This window comes from Sycon ciliatum, chromosome 6, assembly GCF_964019385.1.
Source record: "Sycon ciliatum chromosome 6, ocSycCili1.1, whole genome shotgun sequence".
NCBI lineage: Eukaryota > Metazoa > Porifera > Calcarea > Leucosolenida > Sycettidae > Sycon > Sycon ciliatum.
The window spans coordinates 12,884,370-12,902,423 of NC_088648.1; the positions used below are offsets into that span (position 1 = coordinate 12,884,370).

The 18,054-nt window shown below is 48.3% G+C and overlaps 1 protein-coding gene across 1 annotated transcript in view; it reads left to right on the forward strand.

The window, feature by feature from the left end:
• Positions 1 to 2,361: 2,361 nt before the first annotated feature.
• Positions 2,362 to 18,054, forward strand: part of LOC135819399 (WD repeat-containing protein 13-like) — a 30,226-nt gene continuing 14,533 nt past the window's right edge. The window contains exons 1-4 of the mRNA XM_065332599.1: positions 2,362 to 2,733; positions 4,995 to 5,050; positions 10,957 to 11,033; positions 11,361 to 11,397. Coding sequence (XP_065188671.1) covers positions 2,625 to 2,733; positions 4,995 to 5,050; positions 10,957 to 11,033; positions 11,361 to 11,397 — 279 coding nt within the window. The 5' untranslated portion in view covers positions 2,362 to 2,624. The remainder of the gene's footprint in view (positions 2,734 to 4,994; positions 5,051 to 10,956; positions 11,034 to 11,360; positions 11,398 to 18,054) is intronic.

The following is an 18,054-nucleotide window of genomic DNA, read 5'->3' on the forward strand; positions in this document are numbered from 1 at the left end:
TGTGTTTTCTCCACATTCTTTTTGCCATGCAGGTATATCACAGTGTCCTGCCAAACTACATTCTCAAACGCATTCGTTTCTCAATTCTGGGGATGATTGGACACGCACATCTCGCAGCTCTTGACGACGTCAATGTCAACCGTCGCCACAGCACAACCAAAAAGACCAAACCCACCCACCCACAAACGAAAACATTTCGTTTTGAAAATATTATTGGTAACCTTGGACGGCCCCTAAAGAAGACTGGCCAAATAGAAATTATACGACAGAAAGAGCTATGAGTATGTTGACAAGCTCATGTGTGAGGTGGTAGCGGTTGCAAATGGCAACCTCGATGTTCCTGCCTTGGAGAAGCGAGTTTCCCTGCCAAATTCCAGGTGGAAGCCTCCTGAGAAGGCTGAGGTGGTGCAGAATTTGGATATCTTTGCCTGATGGTGTTCACAACGCAGGCTGGAAGACGACAACGAACGTGCTTGCCCAATTTGCCGTGTACATAGTGTGTACTGCCTGTGTGCCGCATAGCGTAGAGATCTACACAAACACAGAATGTCATATGGAATGTGTATGATGAGTGCTTCGTGCTTGTACACATACCACATTGCTGTACCGTAATAATTATTATAGTCAAATACTCATTTACTCTACATATGCGCTGTATTGCACCTACCGGTACCTACCTGCACTTTCAGTGCGCGCGCCATACTAATTTAGTGTCCACTGGTACAAAGATGGAGGGTCTTGTAGAATTTACCATAATTGCTGATTTCAAATTGAATTCCAATGATCTGGGGGATGAATACTGATTAGGACGCGTTCGATTACCTACTAGTACAGAGATGTCTTGGTCAGAAAGTACAGATTTCTTACTCTCCTGCCAGAACTTGTGCATTATTTTGGTGTACACTTTCTTGACCCCACGCTTGTACGTTGCATGCCATGGTATACTAGAAAACGAGTTTATTGACAAAGTCTATCGCTTGAAACGATAAAGTATGGGTTCGGGTGTGATCAAATGCACCCATGGTGCTCATAAACTGTGTGCAGTGCCCTCTTCACCAACAGAACACTACCTACCATACTTTGTAGATCTCGTACCAATCCAAGGGAAAATGACAAAGACAAATGTGAGTCATGCATGAAAACTTGTGATAGCACTATAGTACAGAACAACGTTGTTCGTGCTATGCCTAACAACAATAAGTTACACACAAAACATTACGCGCATCGATCCTCACAAGATAAGTCAAGACATACTCGGAGCAAAGAGAAATTTGTTTGTGTCATGCATGGAACTTGTGATAACTACCAGTACAATGTCTTTCTTGTGCGACGCCTGCTGTAGTGCGCCTGACAACAATAAATTTCCCCAAAAAAATAAGAATAAGTGTATCATGCTGATACGCGCTCCTCACAAGACAAGTCAAGGCAAACTAATTGAGGCTTACCTAATGTCAGACTCTTCTGTCACTGGCATTGGCGGCTTCTGCATGTCGAGATAACCTCGAAGAGCAGTGATGGGCACAGCCTAATGCAAGGATACGATCTCGTAATCTGCGAGGTCCGCTACGCAAGAAACCTTGGGCCTTTTGTCGACAACGACGGCAGCATCCTACCAGCAAAATCATTCCCGCAGGCTGGGCATGGCTATACACTTTTGTTCACGCTCGCACCAGTCGGAGTCCCAAACGAATCGAGATTCTGGTGGCCAAGCTACTCGTCTTCTGTCGGACGCAGCTGCTGAAGCATCTTCTTCCTCAACATTTGTTACACGCGATGGCAGCTCCTCAGCAGAGTATCTGGGCTCCCTGCCCCAACCATACGCGGCGGTGGGCTGTTGGTCGTCCTCACTGGCCTCAGCATCGCTGCCTTCATTGCTGGGGACAGAGGATTGTTCGGAATCGCCCATCTTCCCTTGAAATACCAACTAAAATTAGTGCTTGTAGATTGGCGAAGAGAAACGACTTTGCCACAATGACGTAGGCAGCCCGTGATGATGTAACCAAATGGCCGCATGACGTCAGGGCGCGGCCCCCGTTTTTGCAATTTCAAAGTGAAATATCTCAAGAACGCTTCGTCGTAGAGGCTTCGGACCAAGACCATTCGACTCAGCGCCCGGAACTCTACAGGCTATCAAAGTATTGTTTCATTTTTTCGTGGAGTTCCCCTTTAAGTGATGAGCCAGGGGTTCGTGGACACCCGGCCTGGTTTGAATAAGAAGTCACCCCGGGAAGACTCCCTGGTACTGGGTACCGCGGCCCCGTTGACGCTACCGGTCGCTTCCGCTGGCTCTCCCGGCCTGGTACCACACGACGCCGGGCTTGACTTGGTAGCATTAAAATTTTGATTCAGCAATTTTATAATACTACATCTCTTTGAACTATTACTTGAAGTTGCTTTATCGGTAATCAGTAACTGAGTAGGCAGTGTCGATCTGTTTCTTGCGAGGGAAAGGGTATGGTATTCCATTACAAAGTTAGTGCCAAGGTGGGGATAGAGGTTTAGATTAGGGAGCTGCGAGCGTAGAGATACCGAGAAATACACGTCCTGTCAATTTTCAAATGTTCGTAGTGAACAGTTTTCTCAGATTGGAGGTTTGGTCTTGATCGTGGACAAGACTTGCTACAATGAGTCACAGCCCAGCCACTGCCAACAGGCAGAGCTCCATCTCACAGCAGATAGTGGCTGTGGATGCCAGGTACAATGCTTACAGAGTGGCAAGCAACCCTCAGCATAGTAAGTTTCAAATTCCTCACAGAACTCCGACGTTGAAATCAATTACCAATAACAGTTAGGTCTATTGTATAGTATTGGCAGTGTGTCCTGTCCCTGTTATCCGAACGATTTTGGGCGAGTTATTTAGAAAGCGTACAGTCCCGACAGCACCAATTGCTCTGGCACTTGTAACCCCAATCACCCATGCGTACACCCACATTGTGATGCCCCACTACTGTCTGTATGGCAAACTGTAATAAATTTTTTTTATATTGATAGTGGAATGAATACTCCGTTTAGACGGTTATGAGTTATAATATCATAGATACCATGCAGGGCTGTATGTCAAATTGTATATATTGATAGTGAGTGAACCAGTTCTCCGTTCAGACGTTATAATTTTTAGGAGTGATATTTTATCATAGATGCTATGCCGGGAGTCGAAGTATGTAGGTAGACAACACCAGAGCATCGTGAATACTAAGCAGGAAATCGTAGCATGTACTGTACTGCCCGAAACGGTCTGTGTACTATTTCAACCCTTCGGATTTGCAAATGCTACAGTACTGTCGTTTGCCAAAGAACGGAGCGTCGAAGAACGACCAGCCTAGAATTTCACCAAGCACAGCATACCAATGTATACACGGTGACTCAACTGTGCATAGACTGTAATCCATGAGAATAAGAACGGTCTAGGCTACGAGGCTGCCCCCCCCCCCCCCCCCCCCCCCCCCCCCAGTTCTTCGGCGACTGACAGTACTGTACTTCATCTAGAGTCACGATTGCGACCTTGACCTGCTGAAGCCAAGTTTGTTTGTATTTATTTGAATTCGCAACTCCAAACGGGCAAGAACCCAATAGCATGAGAGCGAATGTGATGATGGCTACGGCCATAGGGGGAATAAGGAGAATGAGAATTTAAAATGTTTCAGCGTAGAGAGAGAAGCGCAACCCAGGCCAGTCATACCGTATGCGAGTGTGGCTAAATCAGCCCTGCCCCAATCGCGACTGGAGTGAGCAGGGGCGGGAGTGAAACCCGCGTCATGCCGAGTTCCAGTCACCCCCTCCTGTTGTCTCCCTAGAATAGTGTATGCTACAACTCCCTGAACTACTGGTGCTATCGGTATGTAGTGACAACACACATGCTTGTTACAGTATGCTGGGTGCCAAGGAACGGAGCGCCCAAGAATGAGCATGCTTGGGTTTCACCCAGCACAGCATACAGATATACACACAGCGACTCAACTGTGCATAGACTTGTAGTACATGAAAAATATGAACGGCCTAAGCTACGACTCAAACCTTCCCCCCCCCCCCCCCCCCCCCCCACACACACACACACACACACTCCACCCTTCTTGAGGCAGAGCTCTGTACACGCAGAAAGTTTACTTGGTGAACATTTTATCCAATCCCAATAAAAGGGTGTGCACCCAGTTGCAAACCAACCAACCTTATTTTATGACCGCCCTCTCAATCTCTGCGTACAATACCCTCGATAGCATGAGCGACAGGGATGATTTGCAGGGAGGTGGAAAAAGCTTCTCTCTTAGTGACGAAACCACAGGAGTATGTGGTAGTAAGGAGTTTTGCTACAGTATTTACTTTGCCCCCCCCCTCTCCTCCAGGTGTCCTGGTTTTGTTTGTCTTGCATCAGAGCTCGCGATAACGTCACGTCTATTACTCGTCATGACAACCGTCTAAAATACCGTAAAAGGAAACTACACCTGCGCCCTTCCCGCATCAGTAGCACCCCGAGTTGGTGCCAATTCTCACCAAAGCCCCAATGACAAGACTAGCATTTTGCCTGTATTCTCCTCTGCCCCGCGGTCCGGTAGCGCCTTGGCCGGTGTCGTAATATCCCCATGCCACCCGCATAGTACTATACTGATCACGTACACTGCCTTGGCACTGAAACACTAGCATTGAATACCTGCCATGGGATAACACCTATAGTGAATAAGACCACACAACCCCGAGTATAGCCTCAGTCTCTTAATGATTGATTTTCAGCATGAAACTCGTGAGTAGAGACATTTAATCATTTTTTGTTCCACCGGATTTTGTTTGGACCTATGAAACATAATGCAATTGCAGCCTACATGTATGTGAAGCCACGGCAAAGCCACTGATAAGTGAAGGCTGTAGATAAATGACATGCGGATAGACGAGGATGTACTCAAGCTTGTAGTAATGTTGGACTTGCTAGTACATACATGTCAGGTATCAATGCGGGTTTTTTTGTCATTGCGGTTTTTCTGTTTTCTTTTGATGTTGTACAGGAACTCTGTATCTGAGACGAAGAACACAGTTACTACGTGACCTTCAGTACTCAAATGTAAGTCTATTGTTATCACCCTTCAATTCGTATCGGTACTTGCATGTGTGTGTGTGTGTGTGTGTGTGTGTGTGTGTGTGTGTGTGTGTGTGTGTGTGTGTGTGTGTGCATGTGTGCGCGTGTGTGTGCGTGTGTGTGTGTTTGTGTGTGTGTGTGTGTGTGTGTGTGTGTGTGTGTTGGCATGTGTCATGTGACCCAGTGACCCCATGATCTGCTAAGAAACGTAGGTCACGTGTGAACAGCCGGTCACGTCACCTTGGCAGCGAGGTGTTCACCTCATGCACAGAGTGCCCTGTAGGCCCGTGTATTTGTAGTGACAAGACACGTGGCCTCCACGAGTCATACACATCCTGTACTACAGTAGCATACACATCCCACTGCTGTTATCATAGACCTGATCCTGGCCACAGTGTCCTGGGTACGAGCGTACGCACTCTCCCTGGAAATTTGAATTTTTGATTTTCACAGAAACAATTTTTCGCTGACACGGGTCACATTCTTGCGTTTCTAGGACTGTTCTACGCATGAAAGAAGAACAAGAACCACATACAGTGAGTGACTACAACATGATAGACCACACCAGAAAAGTTGAAGACGATCGGTGAAGGTTGAGCTGAGTTCTGACACGATCTGTTGAAACAACTTCATGTCGCTCGTCATCACGATTGAGTAGCATCTCCGTTCTTGATAGATCCTTCCCTTCGTGTTCCAGAAGTTATTTTTCATGTTTGGTGAGTTTCTCGTCGGACCTCAGGTCTTTCTCGATCGATTGCCACCTCACTCGATCCGAACGAAACCTAAACTACCGAAACGAAGTCTGCGCTTTTTTGGCTGTTTTTCCGTTTTTACGTGAATGGATCGTCATGTTCGATTACTGGGTCTTTTGTGTCGCGTCGGCGGTGTTCCGCTAGCCAAGCAGAAGCAGAAAACTACGTATTCTGTTTCTGAGAATGCCGAGGGTATTCTGAAATGTTTTGAAGTGGATATCACACAGGACCAACCACACGTGCACCCTACACAGATTTGCAGTACATGCTACAAGGCTGTGAATTTTTCTTTGAGCAAGTCAGAGTATACACGTTGTGGTGGAGGATGTGCCGAGCCAAGTAGCTGGCTTCCCCATGATCATGTGCATGAGGATGGTACCACAGTATGCAGGGTATGCACTACCATTGAGCAAGCCGCCAAAGGTGGTCGTCCGGCTAAGAAAAAGAGAACAACAAAGCCACCTGCCCGTACAGCGGCAGCCGTTACATCCACGTGCACGTCTATGCACACAGGCACACACCAGACACGGTCTCGGACAACAGGGATCAACTCGGAGAGTCAGAGCACATGTTTACAGAAATTGTATGATGTAGCAACACCAAGCTATGCAGCCAACAAGAGTCTGAGCACAGATAGATTCATCGGATGCCAAGCTACATTACAATGTACACTATGCAGCAATGTGCTAGAGAGAGCCGTGGAAGCAGACTGCTGTAGAAAGAGCTTTTGTTCCGCATGTGCGTGGGAGTGGCTGGCTTCTGATACAACATGCCCTGGTTGCAATGCACAGCTCTCCGTGTCGAATCTCAGCACGCCCAATCCGATCTTGCAAGGCTGCCTTGCCGAACTAGTGGTCAGATGCGACAATTATGCTGGAGCGCTGATTGGTTGCCCGGCAACAGTGCCACTTGCTCAACTTGCCAGCCATGTGCAGAACTGCGAGAACACTGGTAAGCAAACAGTCGGCCCGTCCACCGCTGTCAGTGATGTGCTCACTGCTTCGCCGTCAAAGCTCCGAGGCAACGTGTCAGACAGTCTCACCAGCCATCTAGTGAAGAGCAAGGCGGATGCTGGCGTACTTCAGTTGAGGAGCCGAGGTCCATCGCAGACATGGCAACGAACAACAGTTGCAGCTGTACCGTCCAACAATGCATCAGCCAGGACTGTGCGGCGACGCTGTGCTGAGCTTGAAGAAACCAGCCAGCGCGTAGCAGGGAGTTTCGCCGGTGCAGTTGTCCAGCAAGCTGCCACATTAAGTCGGCTAAAGGAGGAAGAGCGTAAAGCTGTTCTCATTGAGGCTGGTGTCATGCCAAAAACACCTGGGACAGGCACAACGCTAGCATTGAAAGCCAACCTACACATGCCATGGAATCAGCTCCGGAAATTGAAAGTATGGCTGAAGGACTTTGGCCTGTATCTCGAGTCAGAGCGGGTAATGCGCAAACAGCTCGACGATCTTTTGCCCTTTACCATTGTGGCAGAAAAGACACCGTTCGTAGCAGCATCTGGAAGCGTCGAGCTGCATGCAATGGTGACAATTCCTGACCTTGTTGGGACTGTCCATCACTACTTGAACCAGCTGGAGGCAACAGATCAGCTTCACTGGCATGATGGCGCAATCCCAAATGATGAGATATGGGTCAAAATCGGCGGCAATCACGGTGGCGAGTCCTTCAAGATGTCGTTCCAGATCGTTAATGTGCAGCAGTGCAATGCTCTACGGCACATCATTCCGTTTATCATCTTTTCTGCTAAAGATACGGCAGCAAATCTGTGCACGGCCCTGCAGCCATTCGTCAGTGAGGTCGAGAAGCTGGCCAGTACAACGTGGCGTAACAGGTCAGTGAGAGTCTTGTTGTTCGGAGACTACGAACTGCAGACCACGTTGTACGGCTTGTGAGGGCCGAGTGGAACCCACCCTTGCCTGCACTGCACTGCTATGCGGAAAGAGATACAGTTACCTGGGTGTAGCGGAGCACCGCGCAGTCTCGATTCGTTGTGCACAGACAACGCTGCCTTTGTTGGAGCTGGTGCAAAATTAGCGGACGCTAAGAAGCACAACAACTGCATCCGGCCACCGATCTTGCCTGTGTCCCTGGACAATGTGATTATTCCCGTTCTTCATTTGGATCTGGGAATATTCGCTTGGATATTCGATGCCATTACCAAGGACTGCCAGATGCTGGACGTTGCCCTTGCATCATCCAGTACAGCAGTTGGCACAGATAGCCGAGCGTACACTGTCACAACAGAGATGCACGAGAGCCTTCGCCAGAAGCAATTGGATCTTCAGAACAAGCGCACAGCAGCTGGCAGTCTACAGGAGCAGCTCGAATGGCTTGCGATCCATGCTTCCAACCTGACTGCCCCACAGCTTGAAGCGGCCACAGCAGGAATTCAGGCGAAGCAGCACACCAACACAAGCGCCATCAGCTCTCTCCAGGATGAAGTGAAGGCTCTGTCTGACCAGCTCCAGAGCCGCAGTATTCTGCATGGTCCATGTGAGGCCTCACTGGACAGAACTCTGCAGGAGTACAATATTTGTCGCCAGCGGTACCATGGTGGTGCCTTTATCGGCAATCATATTCACCATGCCCTGCAGCCACCAGTGGTTGCTGCTTTGTCAAATGCGCCTCTGATTGTCGCCTCCACCACAGAGAGAGCAGCGCCTCCATCCGTTCTCGACCAGGCCAGAGTAGTGGCAAAGCGGTATAATGACCTGCTCACTCAGTTCTCTCACTGCCGCCGAAGATACTCGTCCTGCGCAACAATGTCAGCAAAAGATATTCAGCTGTTCGAGAGTGATTGCGCTACCTTCCTCTCCACAGCACGGCAAGAGGTCGTCACCAGAAAACTTGGCCATGTAACGCCTAAGCTTCATTTGCTGGAATGCCAGCTGCCTGATGCCTTGGCAAGATTCAGAGTTGGCCTGGGCCTACTAGCTGAGCAGGGAGGTGAAAGTATTCACGCCGAGTTCAACGACCTTCGTAAGCGACACGGAGGCGTCGTGAACGATGTCGACAAGCTACGGACTGTCTTGAAGGCTCACCTTTCCTCCACGCTTCCTCAGCACGCCAAACTTGTCCCTCAAAGGGCCAAGCACAAGCGGAAGGCCAATTGAGGACCGTTTCAGGTAAGTTCCTTGCTCAAACGACATCCCAAACATGTTGTTTGTTAGTTGATTTTCAAATAAATTTAATTTTTGTGGGTCCGCTTTTGGTGCACACATGATTGTTTGCGTACGCGTGCACACGCGCCATGTTTATTACTATGGAAACTCGAAGAGTTGACGTTATTGCCGCCATCTTACTGAGTGGCCAGGCGCAAACAGCAGTGATCCTGCAGGGGCGTGCGACAAGCTACGGTCACTACGGTATTGACCGTACCACTTTTTGCCCCAGGTACCCCGTGAACCAATAAAATACACTGATCTGGACTCTAATTTTCCAAAATTTCGGCTCAGCCACCTCTCCCCACGAGTGACTTGTACTTCAGATGGCTGACCGCACCCACACTAAAATACCTTCCAACGCCCCTGTCCTGTACTACAGTAGCATACACATCCTGTATAGAGTTTCATGTTGGTGACGGCTCTTATCACTGTACCAAGGGACCATAACCACCAACACTGTGCAACTCTGCGCGGCGAGCTGCCTTTCTTACCTAGTGAAATGACAATCAAGCTGACTGGATTTGAGCTTTCCTACGGTTTAGGAACAGCTCTTTCACGCATAATATGGGAAGTTCAAAGGCAATGTCTGTGCGCGATGTATCACGTACAAAGCCATCCGAAATCTCAGAGAAAAACGTACGCGGAAGCTTGAAGCTGTCACAAATGAATATTGACGCATTGGCCCACAGTTCGTGGCCACTTGCTGCGGGCAGCGTGCCGCGTCAGGCCTTATATGCAGGGCATACTCTTGGTTACGGACTATTGATGGTACCAAGAGTACATAATCCCCCCCCCCCCCCCCCCCAAGAGTATGCAACTCCAGCTATGGGGTCTGCGACGGCAGAACTTCACATCACGTGATGAACCCATACACATTATCTGCACCCTGTGCATGATAGATACAGGGTGGTACGTAACCCAGCTTTGGGTACATCTCTACCTGTGGTCACTTTGCACTGTTTGCCAGTGTAACCTTTTGAACCATGTCATGTGATTTGAAGTTCGGCCGTCGCAGCACTGCATAGAGGTTGTGCAGGCAGTTGCACACTCTTAGGGGTTATGGACTATTGATGGTAGCAAGAGTATATAGGCTAGACTCCCAAGAGTGTCTAACTCCTGATACCGGGTAACCCTGTCACACTCGCATCACGGGGTGTAGTGTTCCCGTTGTACGTTCCCTGCCTGTTTTTAGTGACCGATAGAGTCGGAAAAAAAAGTACTCCCAGACAGACACCCAGATGCGAGTCATCAGCATGATCATGGCAGATGTTCAGACTGCGTGCACGCTAGCCTCCGTTGTACGTAGTACAAATCGTACTATATGAGTTTTCGCCGTCAGAGACCCTGTATCCAGAGTTGCGCGCACTCTTTGTAGCGTATTTACTCTTGACGTTACCAAGAGTATACTAGTATAACCCCCCGAATGTGCAACTCTGCATATGGGGTCTCCGACGGCGAAAACTCACATCACGTGTCTCAGATACGTTCGTACTAAGTACAAACGAAGGATAGCGTGCGCGCAATCCGGATATCTGTCATGATCATGCTGGAGATTTGTCTACCGGCAGTGAGTTTCTGTCAGAGAGTGCTTTTTTTTATTACTCCGCTGCTCGCTAAAAACGGGCTGGAAACGTACAACTGAGATACTGCACCACATGATGTGGGTTTTCGCCGTCGGCGTACCCCATAGAAAGGGTATCAGGAGTTGCACACTCTTGGGGGGGGGGGGGGGGGGGGGTTATATACTCTTGACGTTACCTGTATCCCGTATATGCCCTGTACCGTCATGCACATCCCGGAAAGACTTATATCATTCTAACATGGTATTTACGTCTAGGGCACATGGGCACAAGCTCTCTTGTTGCATCATGGCATCCTTCTGCTGCGCCGTACTTCATCAATTCCTATTATTTCAATGCTACGCTCTGATCTCTCTATCTATCCCTCTTCGATGTTTGCCCTTCAGAAATTCGATCTGACGATTCGTAAAGACTACTTGAAGACGCGGAGTTCAATATTGCACAAGCGTTTTGGCCTGGATAGGTAGGTACTCACCATTTGCTGATGGATCATCTCTCTCTCTCTCTCTCTCTCTCTCTCTCTCTCTCTCTCTCTCTCTCTCTCTCTCTCTCTCTCTCTCTCTCTCTCTCTCTCTCTCGCTCGCTCTCTCGTGCTCTCTCTCTCTCTCTCTCTCTCTCTCTCTCTCTCTCTCTCTCTCTCTCTCTCTCTCTCTCTCTCTCCATTCTTTCTGTCTCTCTTCACCTCTCCACTTTTGCTGAAAGATCGTTCTGGCTCATAATCACAATGAAATTCGTGGATTTGTGTGTTTGTGTGTCTGTGCACGCTCGCACATGCATGTGTTCTCCGCAGTCATTCATCAAGCATTCGGAACTTGTCGTCTCTTTCGGTAAGTCCTGTGCTTCCCGTAGGGATTGTTGTTCTGTTTTCCTATTCTAGTGTGTAGTTGCTGTTGCCTGTCCTAAAATACACGGCCCTTGACACGCTGGAAGTCGTATGAACGACGTATGGACGGACACATGTACAAGTGCAGTGATTGAATCGGAACTGGTCCAGGGCGCCAGTTTTGCACACTTGGTCGTATTTCAGTGAGCGCAATTGTAGTATCAGTAGTGATAGCCATGTGCTATAGAACTTCTCACTAACAAACATACTGGCAGCTGGGGGACAGGACATTTTAGAGGTTTACCAACTCGTAAAATAAGCGCATGATGAGTCTATAACCGGGTCCACTCGGGATAAACTCACCAAACACATCGGAATCCCCAGTCAGTTGGGTCTGGCTTTCATGTTGATGCAAGAACAAGTCAGCCTCTCATTCCCTACAGTCAGTTTCAAAAAGATTAGCAATCATTCATAACCACAAGGCCAAAAAGGCAAAGATAAATCGTGGGTTTTGATAAAAATCGATGCTGGTTTCCAGGGCAAATTGTAAACCATGGGAAAAGGCCAGAAACCTGGCCGAAATTCTAACTCCTTAAACAATTTGCCGTACCATAACAAGCCGTTCTATGTACTTTGCTGTCCGAATTTCCCTTATCTTCATACTTTTTAAGACCGAAATCTGATTGCTAATCTTTTTGAAACGGACTATAGTCCTTTCGTAAGTTGTTCAACCTCTCTAATGTCTATTCTGCTTTGGAAAGCTGGTTCCAGAATGGGCAAGAGCACTTTCATTGAGACTGAAGAATTGTGCTACTTTGTACAATCAAGCCTACCCTAGAAGGGGGGGGGGGGGGGGTCAGCGGGTACGTCTGTACCCCCTCCCCCTCCCCCCTCTAGCTGGGTCATCCACACTGATTTGGATTAGTTTACGTGAATAAAGCTCCTAAGAACCAAACGAACCCATTTTCTGACCAGGTCATGGTGTTCATGGCTGATTTCTTTCAGCCAGGTCCAACACACACCCTCTCAGCTAGGTGACTGACCATGCTGACCTGGCTCTACAACAGACACTGCAGAACACAGTCCTGGATAGGCTTGTACTGTGAAGTTGTGACCATCTGTTCTGTGTGAGATGTTCACCACTTCACTATGGTTTCGCGGTGGCTGAGCCGACAGGGCCCATCTAATTTGGTCATAACTTTGGAATGGTGCAAGATTTCTACACCAAATTTTCTGTGCAGCTTCCTGGAATGAGTAGACATGGGAAAGAGCATCATTGGTCATTCTATTCCATTTCAAAGTAAAATAAATGAGAATCCAGTTTCAGGGACCGTGGGCGATAGAGATGACAAAATAGTGCGCAATATTGTGCACTCCAGATGAGTGTTCATGAGCTGAAATGCATTGGAATATACTCAGTATATATGCCTCCAGTGCACCTGCCTAAGGATTTTACCCTTGTATGTACAAAAAGCCTGCAAACAACAACAAAAACACGGCAATGCGCACAAACAGTAATTTTTTACAAATTTCAGGAGGGCTAAGGGTCACCAGTCTAACAAAGTGACTCCAAAAGTAGGCATATGCACTGCAGCTTGACATGCAGAATCAGAAAATCCACACTTTTATATATCAGATACAAAAGACCTTAGAAGTTGCGACTTCGGCGGTAATAGTCATGAAGTTGGTTGCTCCAACGAGGAGCACACGCTTCTTGCCGAACTTGACACTTGAATGACTCACGACTGCCATCCGGAGCACACGAGGAGCACGTCGCACCTTCCGCTCGGCAAACCTGTAAGAAAGCACCACTCCCTGCTCAATACACAGTGTTTCGGGGAATTCACCCCTCATCATTTGAGCTTGAGTAGGCTGAGGAAGATTGTGCCTGAAAAGCACCACTTATATACTGCTCTCCAGGCCAAACCATCACCAGGGATACAAACTTACAGAGACGCTTTGTGTCCAGCGCGACAAACACCTCGTGAAGCCCCAGGTAGCAGCGTGAGTCAGAGTCGCTCATGGAGTTGTGCTAAACAGACGTTGAGAGCCAGTATAGCTATTCACAACGCTGTCACCTCCAACAACTAGTCGCACGTCCGCGTGAGGGACAACAATACGAACTTAGAAGTTGCGACTTCGGCGGTAATAGTCATGAAGTTGGTTGCTCCAACGAGGAGCACACGCTTCTTGCCGAACTTGACACTTGACTGACTCACGACTGCCATCCGAAGCACACGAGGAGCACGTCGCACCTTCCGCTCGGCAAACCTGTAAGAAAGCACCACTCCCTGCTCAATGCACAGTGTTTCGGGGAATTCACCCCTCATCAGTTGAGCTTGAGTAGGCTGAGGAAGATTGTGCCTGAAAAGCACCACTTATATACTGCTCTCCAGGTCAAACCATCACCAGGGATACAAACTTACAGAGACGCTTTCTCGTCTCTGTCTCTGTAAGTTTGTATCCCTGGTGATGGTTTGGCCTGGAGAGCAGTATATAAGTGGTGCTTTTCAGGCACAATCTTCCTCAGCCTACTCAAGCTCAACTGATGAGGGGTGAATTCCCCGAAACACTGTGTATTGAGCAGGGAGTGGTGCTTTCTTACAGGTTTGCCGAGCGGAAGGTGCGACGTGCTCCTCGTGTGCTCCGGATGGCAGTCGTGAGTCAGTCAAGTGTCAAGTTCGGTAAGAAGCGTGTGCTCCTCGTTGGAGCAACCAACTTCATGACTACAAAAGACCTGACCAGGAAATTGCGCGGAAAGTGGAAAAATAGCTAAAAACAGACAAAATAGGCACTCCAAATATGTACCTTTCATGAAGTGGCAAAGAGTTTATGCTCACCAGGACTAGGTAAGTAGCTGTCAGAACTGTCCTGCTCCATAAGACACACCTTCTTGCTCAACAGTAGCCTCCTCCCATCCTTTTCTGCGTCTTCTCCTCTTCTTCCTCCTCTCTTTTTCCTCTGTCGATGCCTTGCGCTGAGCTTTGTGGATTCTCAACATGAAGAGCTTTCTCCGTGTAGCAACCTGTTGTGCAGCCAAACTCCCTCAGAACTGCCAGGAGGGTGATTGCACCATGGTTAAAGGTGAGAACTGCCAGGTGTGCAGCTGTGCTCACAGTGTCTGCACTACAGAAGCCTTCCTTCGGACACATGCTCCACACAATGTTGTTGTAACTTTCATTTGCATTCTGTGTCGCACCCATCAAGCATCGCTCGAGCAGTTTTCTCTCTGCAAGCTGAATGTAGATGGGTTTGATGACCTCAAATACAGCTTTCGGAATGGAGTTGCGGTGAGTAAACGTCTCCCTGGCACCAGCTTCCACTTGTCGGTACTTGCACCAGGTGTCAGCGCCAGAAGGGCAGAAATCGTGCTGAGGCGTATCATCCATTGAGCAGCGATGCATGAGGCCACCCCAAATACCCCGCGCCATTGCCTGGAGGTCATCACTGTGCTGTCGCACTGCCCAGCCATAATAAGTCTGTAGCTTGTCAATGGTCTTGTCGGATAGTCGGCCAGCTCCAGATATTAGGCGGCCATCGCTGAGCTTCTTCCCTTTCAGTTGACGCTTTAGCTCGCGGAGTCGTGTGCCCACATATTAGGCGGCCATCGCTGAGCTTCTTCCCTTTCAGTTGACGCTTTAGCTCGTGGAGTCGTGTGCCCACTCTCTTCTGAACATGGCCAACACATTCTTCTTTTGCAATTTGTACACCACCATACGGGTCTTCCTTACACACTCTGTTATACCCCTTGGAGTCTCCATCTCCAATGTAGGTGGTGTACATCAGGCTGCGCTTCTCCATTGAGCGCTTCCATACATCACTCGCAGCTTCACATTCCATGCCAGGTGCAGATGCCTTGGTGTTAGCCTTGCAGCAGTGTTGCTCCTTCCATTCCTGAAATTCCTGTGCTGTAACAACTCCACTCTCTTCCTCGTCATTCCACAGGGCACACTCGTGGCAATACCGACTCTTCACTTGCACGTCTAGAACTCGACCGGTGCGCCATGAAATGCAAGCAAATACACCGAAGAGGGAGGAGTAGCCGCGTCGCATCCAGGTTCCGTTGAATGTGACAGCAACTTTGTCGGTGTTGTCCAGTTGCTTCAGCTCAACAGCACATTGGAGCATGTCCTTCTCAGCAACATTGGAAACAGCAGTCATCAGCTGCTTGTGGTGCGTGTTGTAAACTGATTCTGTCACTGGTGGTGGCAAATTCATTATTCCACAAAATTTTCTTAGCGCATTCCATCCTCTGCCAATGCGGCGCATACCCAAGACAGACCGCTTGTTCACCTCAAAACTTCTGCCAGCCTTCTTACTGAGTGGCGCATTGCCTTAGTGGGTCTATTGTTATTAGGCGGATGTCTGTGATAGTCACCACTGTAATATCAATCCAATCCAATGCAATGGTGGAGATTAAGATCTGGGAAAACATCTTACTTGTAGTTGTGGTGTTGACTTAGCCAGGTGAAGACCGAACACAAGTAGACAACTTTGAAGCAGAGGCGGTGTACTTGATGGGAGCATTGCACTCAAGCGTCAGCACAGTACCAAGGCCTCGTTGCTTTGAGTCTGCGAGCCGAAGAGTTCCACTTGAACATTTACGACAAATTGCGAAATTGTCCTGAAGTTCTTGCAGGGAGCTAAGGTCAACAATGCGATTGCCGTTCACTCCACAACAATCAGCAGCGTCATAGTCGTCGTCATCCTGCTCTTCATCAATCTCACTCTCGCTGTCTGACTCGGTGAGAAAACCTTGTTCAATATCTCCTTCAAGCAGCCAGGATGGCACATTTTTCAATTTTCGTGCAGACGCACTCTCTGGAACGCCAGCGTCCAACACGGCCTCATCATCGGGTCTAGGTTCCTCAGAAGACTTCTTTGGGCCAAAATACTTCCTCTTCGCCCTACGAACTCTCCGGCCTCCACTGCTGGAGCTCTGGCGAGGGTTTCCCATGATCCACCTTGCACAATTATGTTGTCTTACAATTACAAGTAATTATTTGAATTTTGATATACGGTACGGCAGATGTACACATCGTCAGCACGAGAAATCAGCCAGAGTTGGGAGAACTAGCCGCATTCCATCTGAATTGCAATTAGCACATTTGAACATCTAAATTGAAATTCTGTTGCAATTTCGTGCAACTTTAGATGCGTATATCTGTGCAATGCATCAATGGAACTTGCTCAAATGTTTTTCTCCAGCCCTTGAAAGCAGGTGGAACCGTTAGCAAGCACAAAAAGTAAGAATTTCGAAACTTCATTTTTTGACCCCACGAAACCATAGTCCCCCCCCCCCCCCCCGTTTAATACTGTGATCACGGATGGACTCGCTCAGACACTGGCACTTTGCCTACGCTGTACCTGTACCTGCTGTTGTCCTGGTAACTGGTATAGCCAGAGCTAGCTAGCAGCATGTTGACTGCGTGAAAACAGATGAAACCATTGTGTCAGCTCTGTCATCTTTGATGCTGCCAGTTGTACTTGTACTTGTACTTGTCCGTACAATACAACTTACACGTACTTGAGAACTAACAGGGTTTGTGTATTATACAGCCTGTGGGTGTACAGTACTAGTATAATGGGCACAAGTCAGGCTAGCTATGGCCCAGTATGGGGGTGAGGGTTGTATCCATGTACCTGTGGCCACAGCATGCAGGCTACATTCTGTTCTGAGCATGGGTTCTTTACACTGTTTTGCACAACTGGCTGTTCCTGTTCATAGTGCACATGTGTGTTCATGCGTGTGTGTGTTGGGGGGGGGGGGGGGGGGTACAAACTAGTCCTGTTCTCAGAGCAATCTCTGTAGATCTCTGTAGGTAGAACTCTTGCTACACTGATTTCTGCTTTGACGGCTAGCACTCTGTACACATTCTTGAGAATACCTGGTGCAAATACTGCCACCGGACTTCATAAATAATAGCCTGTCTGTGTTTAGTATGCAAGTCCTGATACCTTTCTATGGGGTTCGCCGACCGCGAAAACTCACATCACGTGGTGTGGTGTTCCAGTTGTACGTAATCGTTTCCAGCCCAATTTTAGCGGGCAGCGGAGTAATAAAAAAAGCACTCTCTGACAGAAAGTCACTGCGCGTATGCAACTCGCCAGCATGATCATGGCAGATATTCGGATTGCGTGCACGCTATCCTTCGTTCGTACGTAGTACGAAACGTATCTGAGACACGTGATGTGAGTTTTCGCCGCTGGAGACCCCATGTGCAGAGTTGCACACTCTTGGAAGCTTATTCACTCTTGCTGCTACTAGTATACTGTATGCTACTTGTACGCAGTTATGTCTTTACACCGCATTCTGTGGGATTCTCGCCGAAGGACGACGGCGCATGCATATATCCCTTGCTGCTCTGAGTCTCTGCTGAATTCTCTGCAAAATTGCAACCACGCTGATACAAGCCAGGGTCATACTTCTTCAAGAACGAGTACGACGAAACAGGATGAAACAGTTGTATGGGCAGATTGAGTACTTCAAGAAATACAGACCCGTACTTGACAAGATACTCCAGTGGCACAGCAAAGGTGCACAAAGAAACTTCAAAGCATACTCATAAATTATAATCGTACACACGGCACAGAGCATGCACCTCGCATCATCCGTTGTAACGAAGTACTAGTTTCTTACCTATGTCAAGTTAGTTGTCCG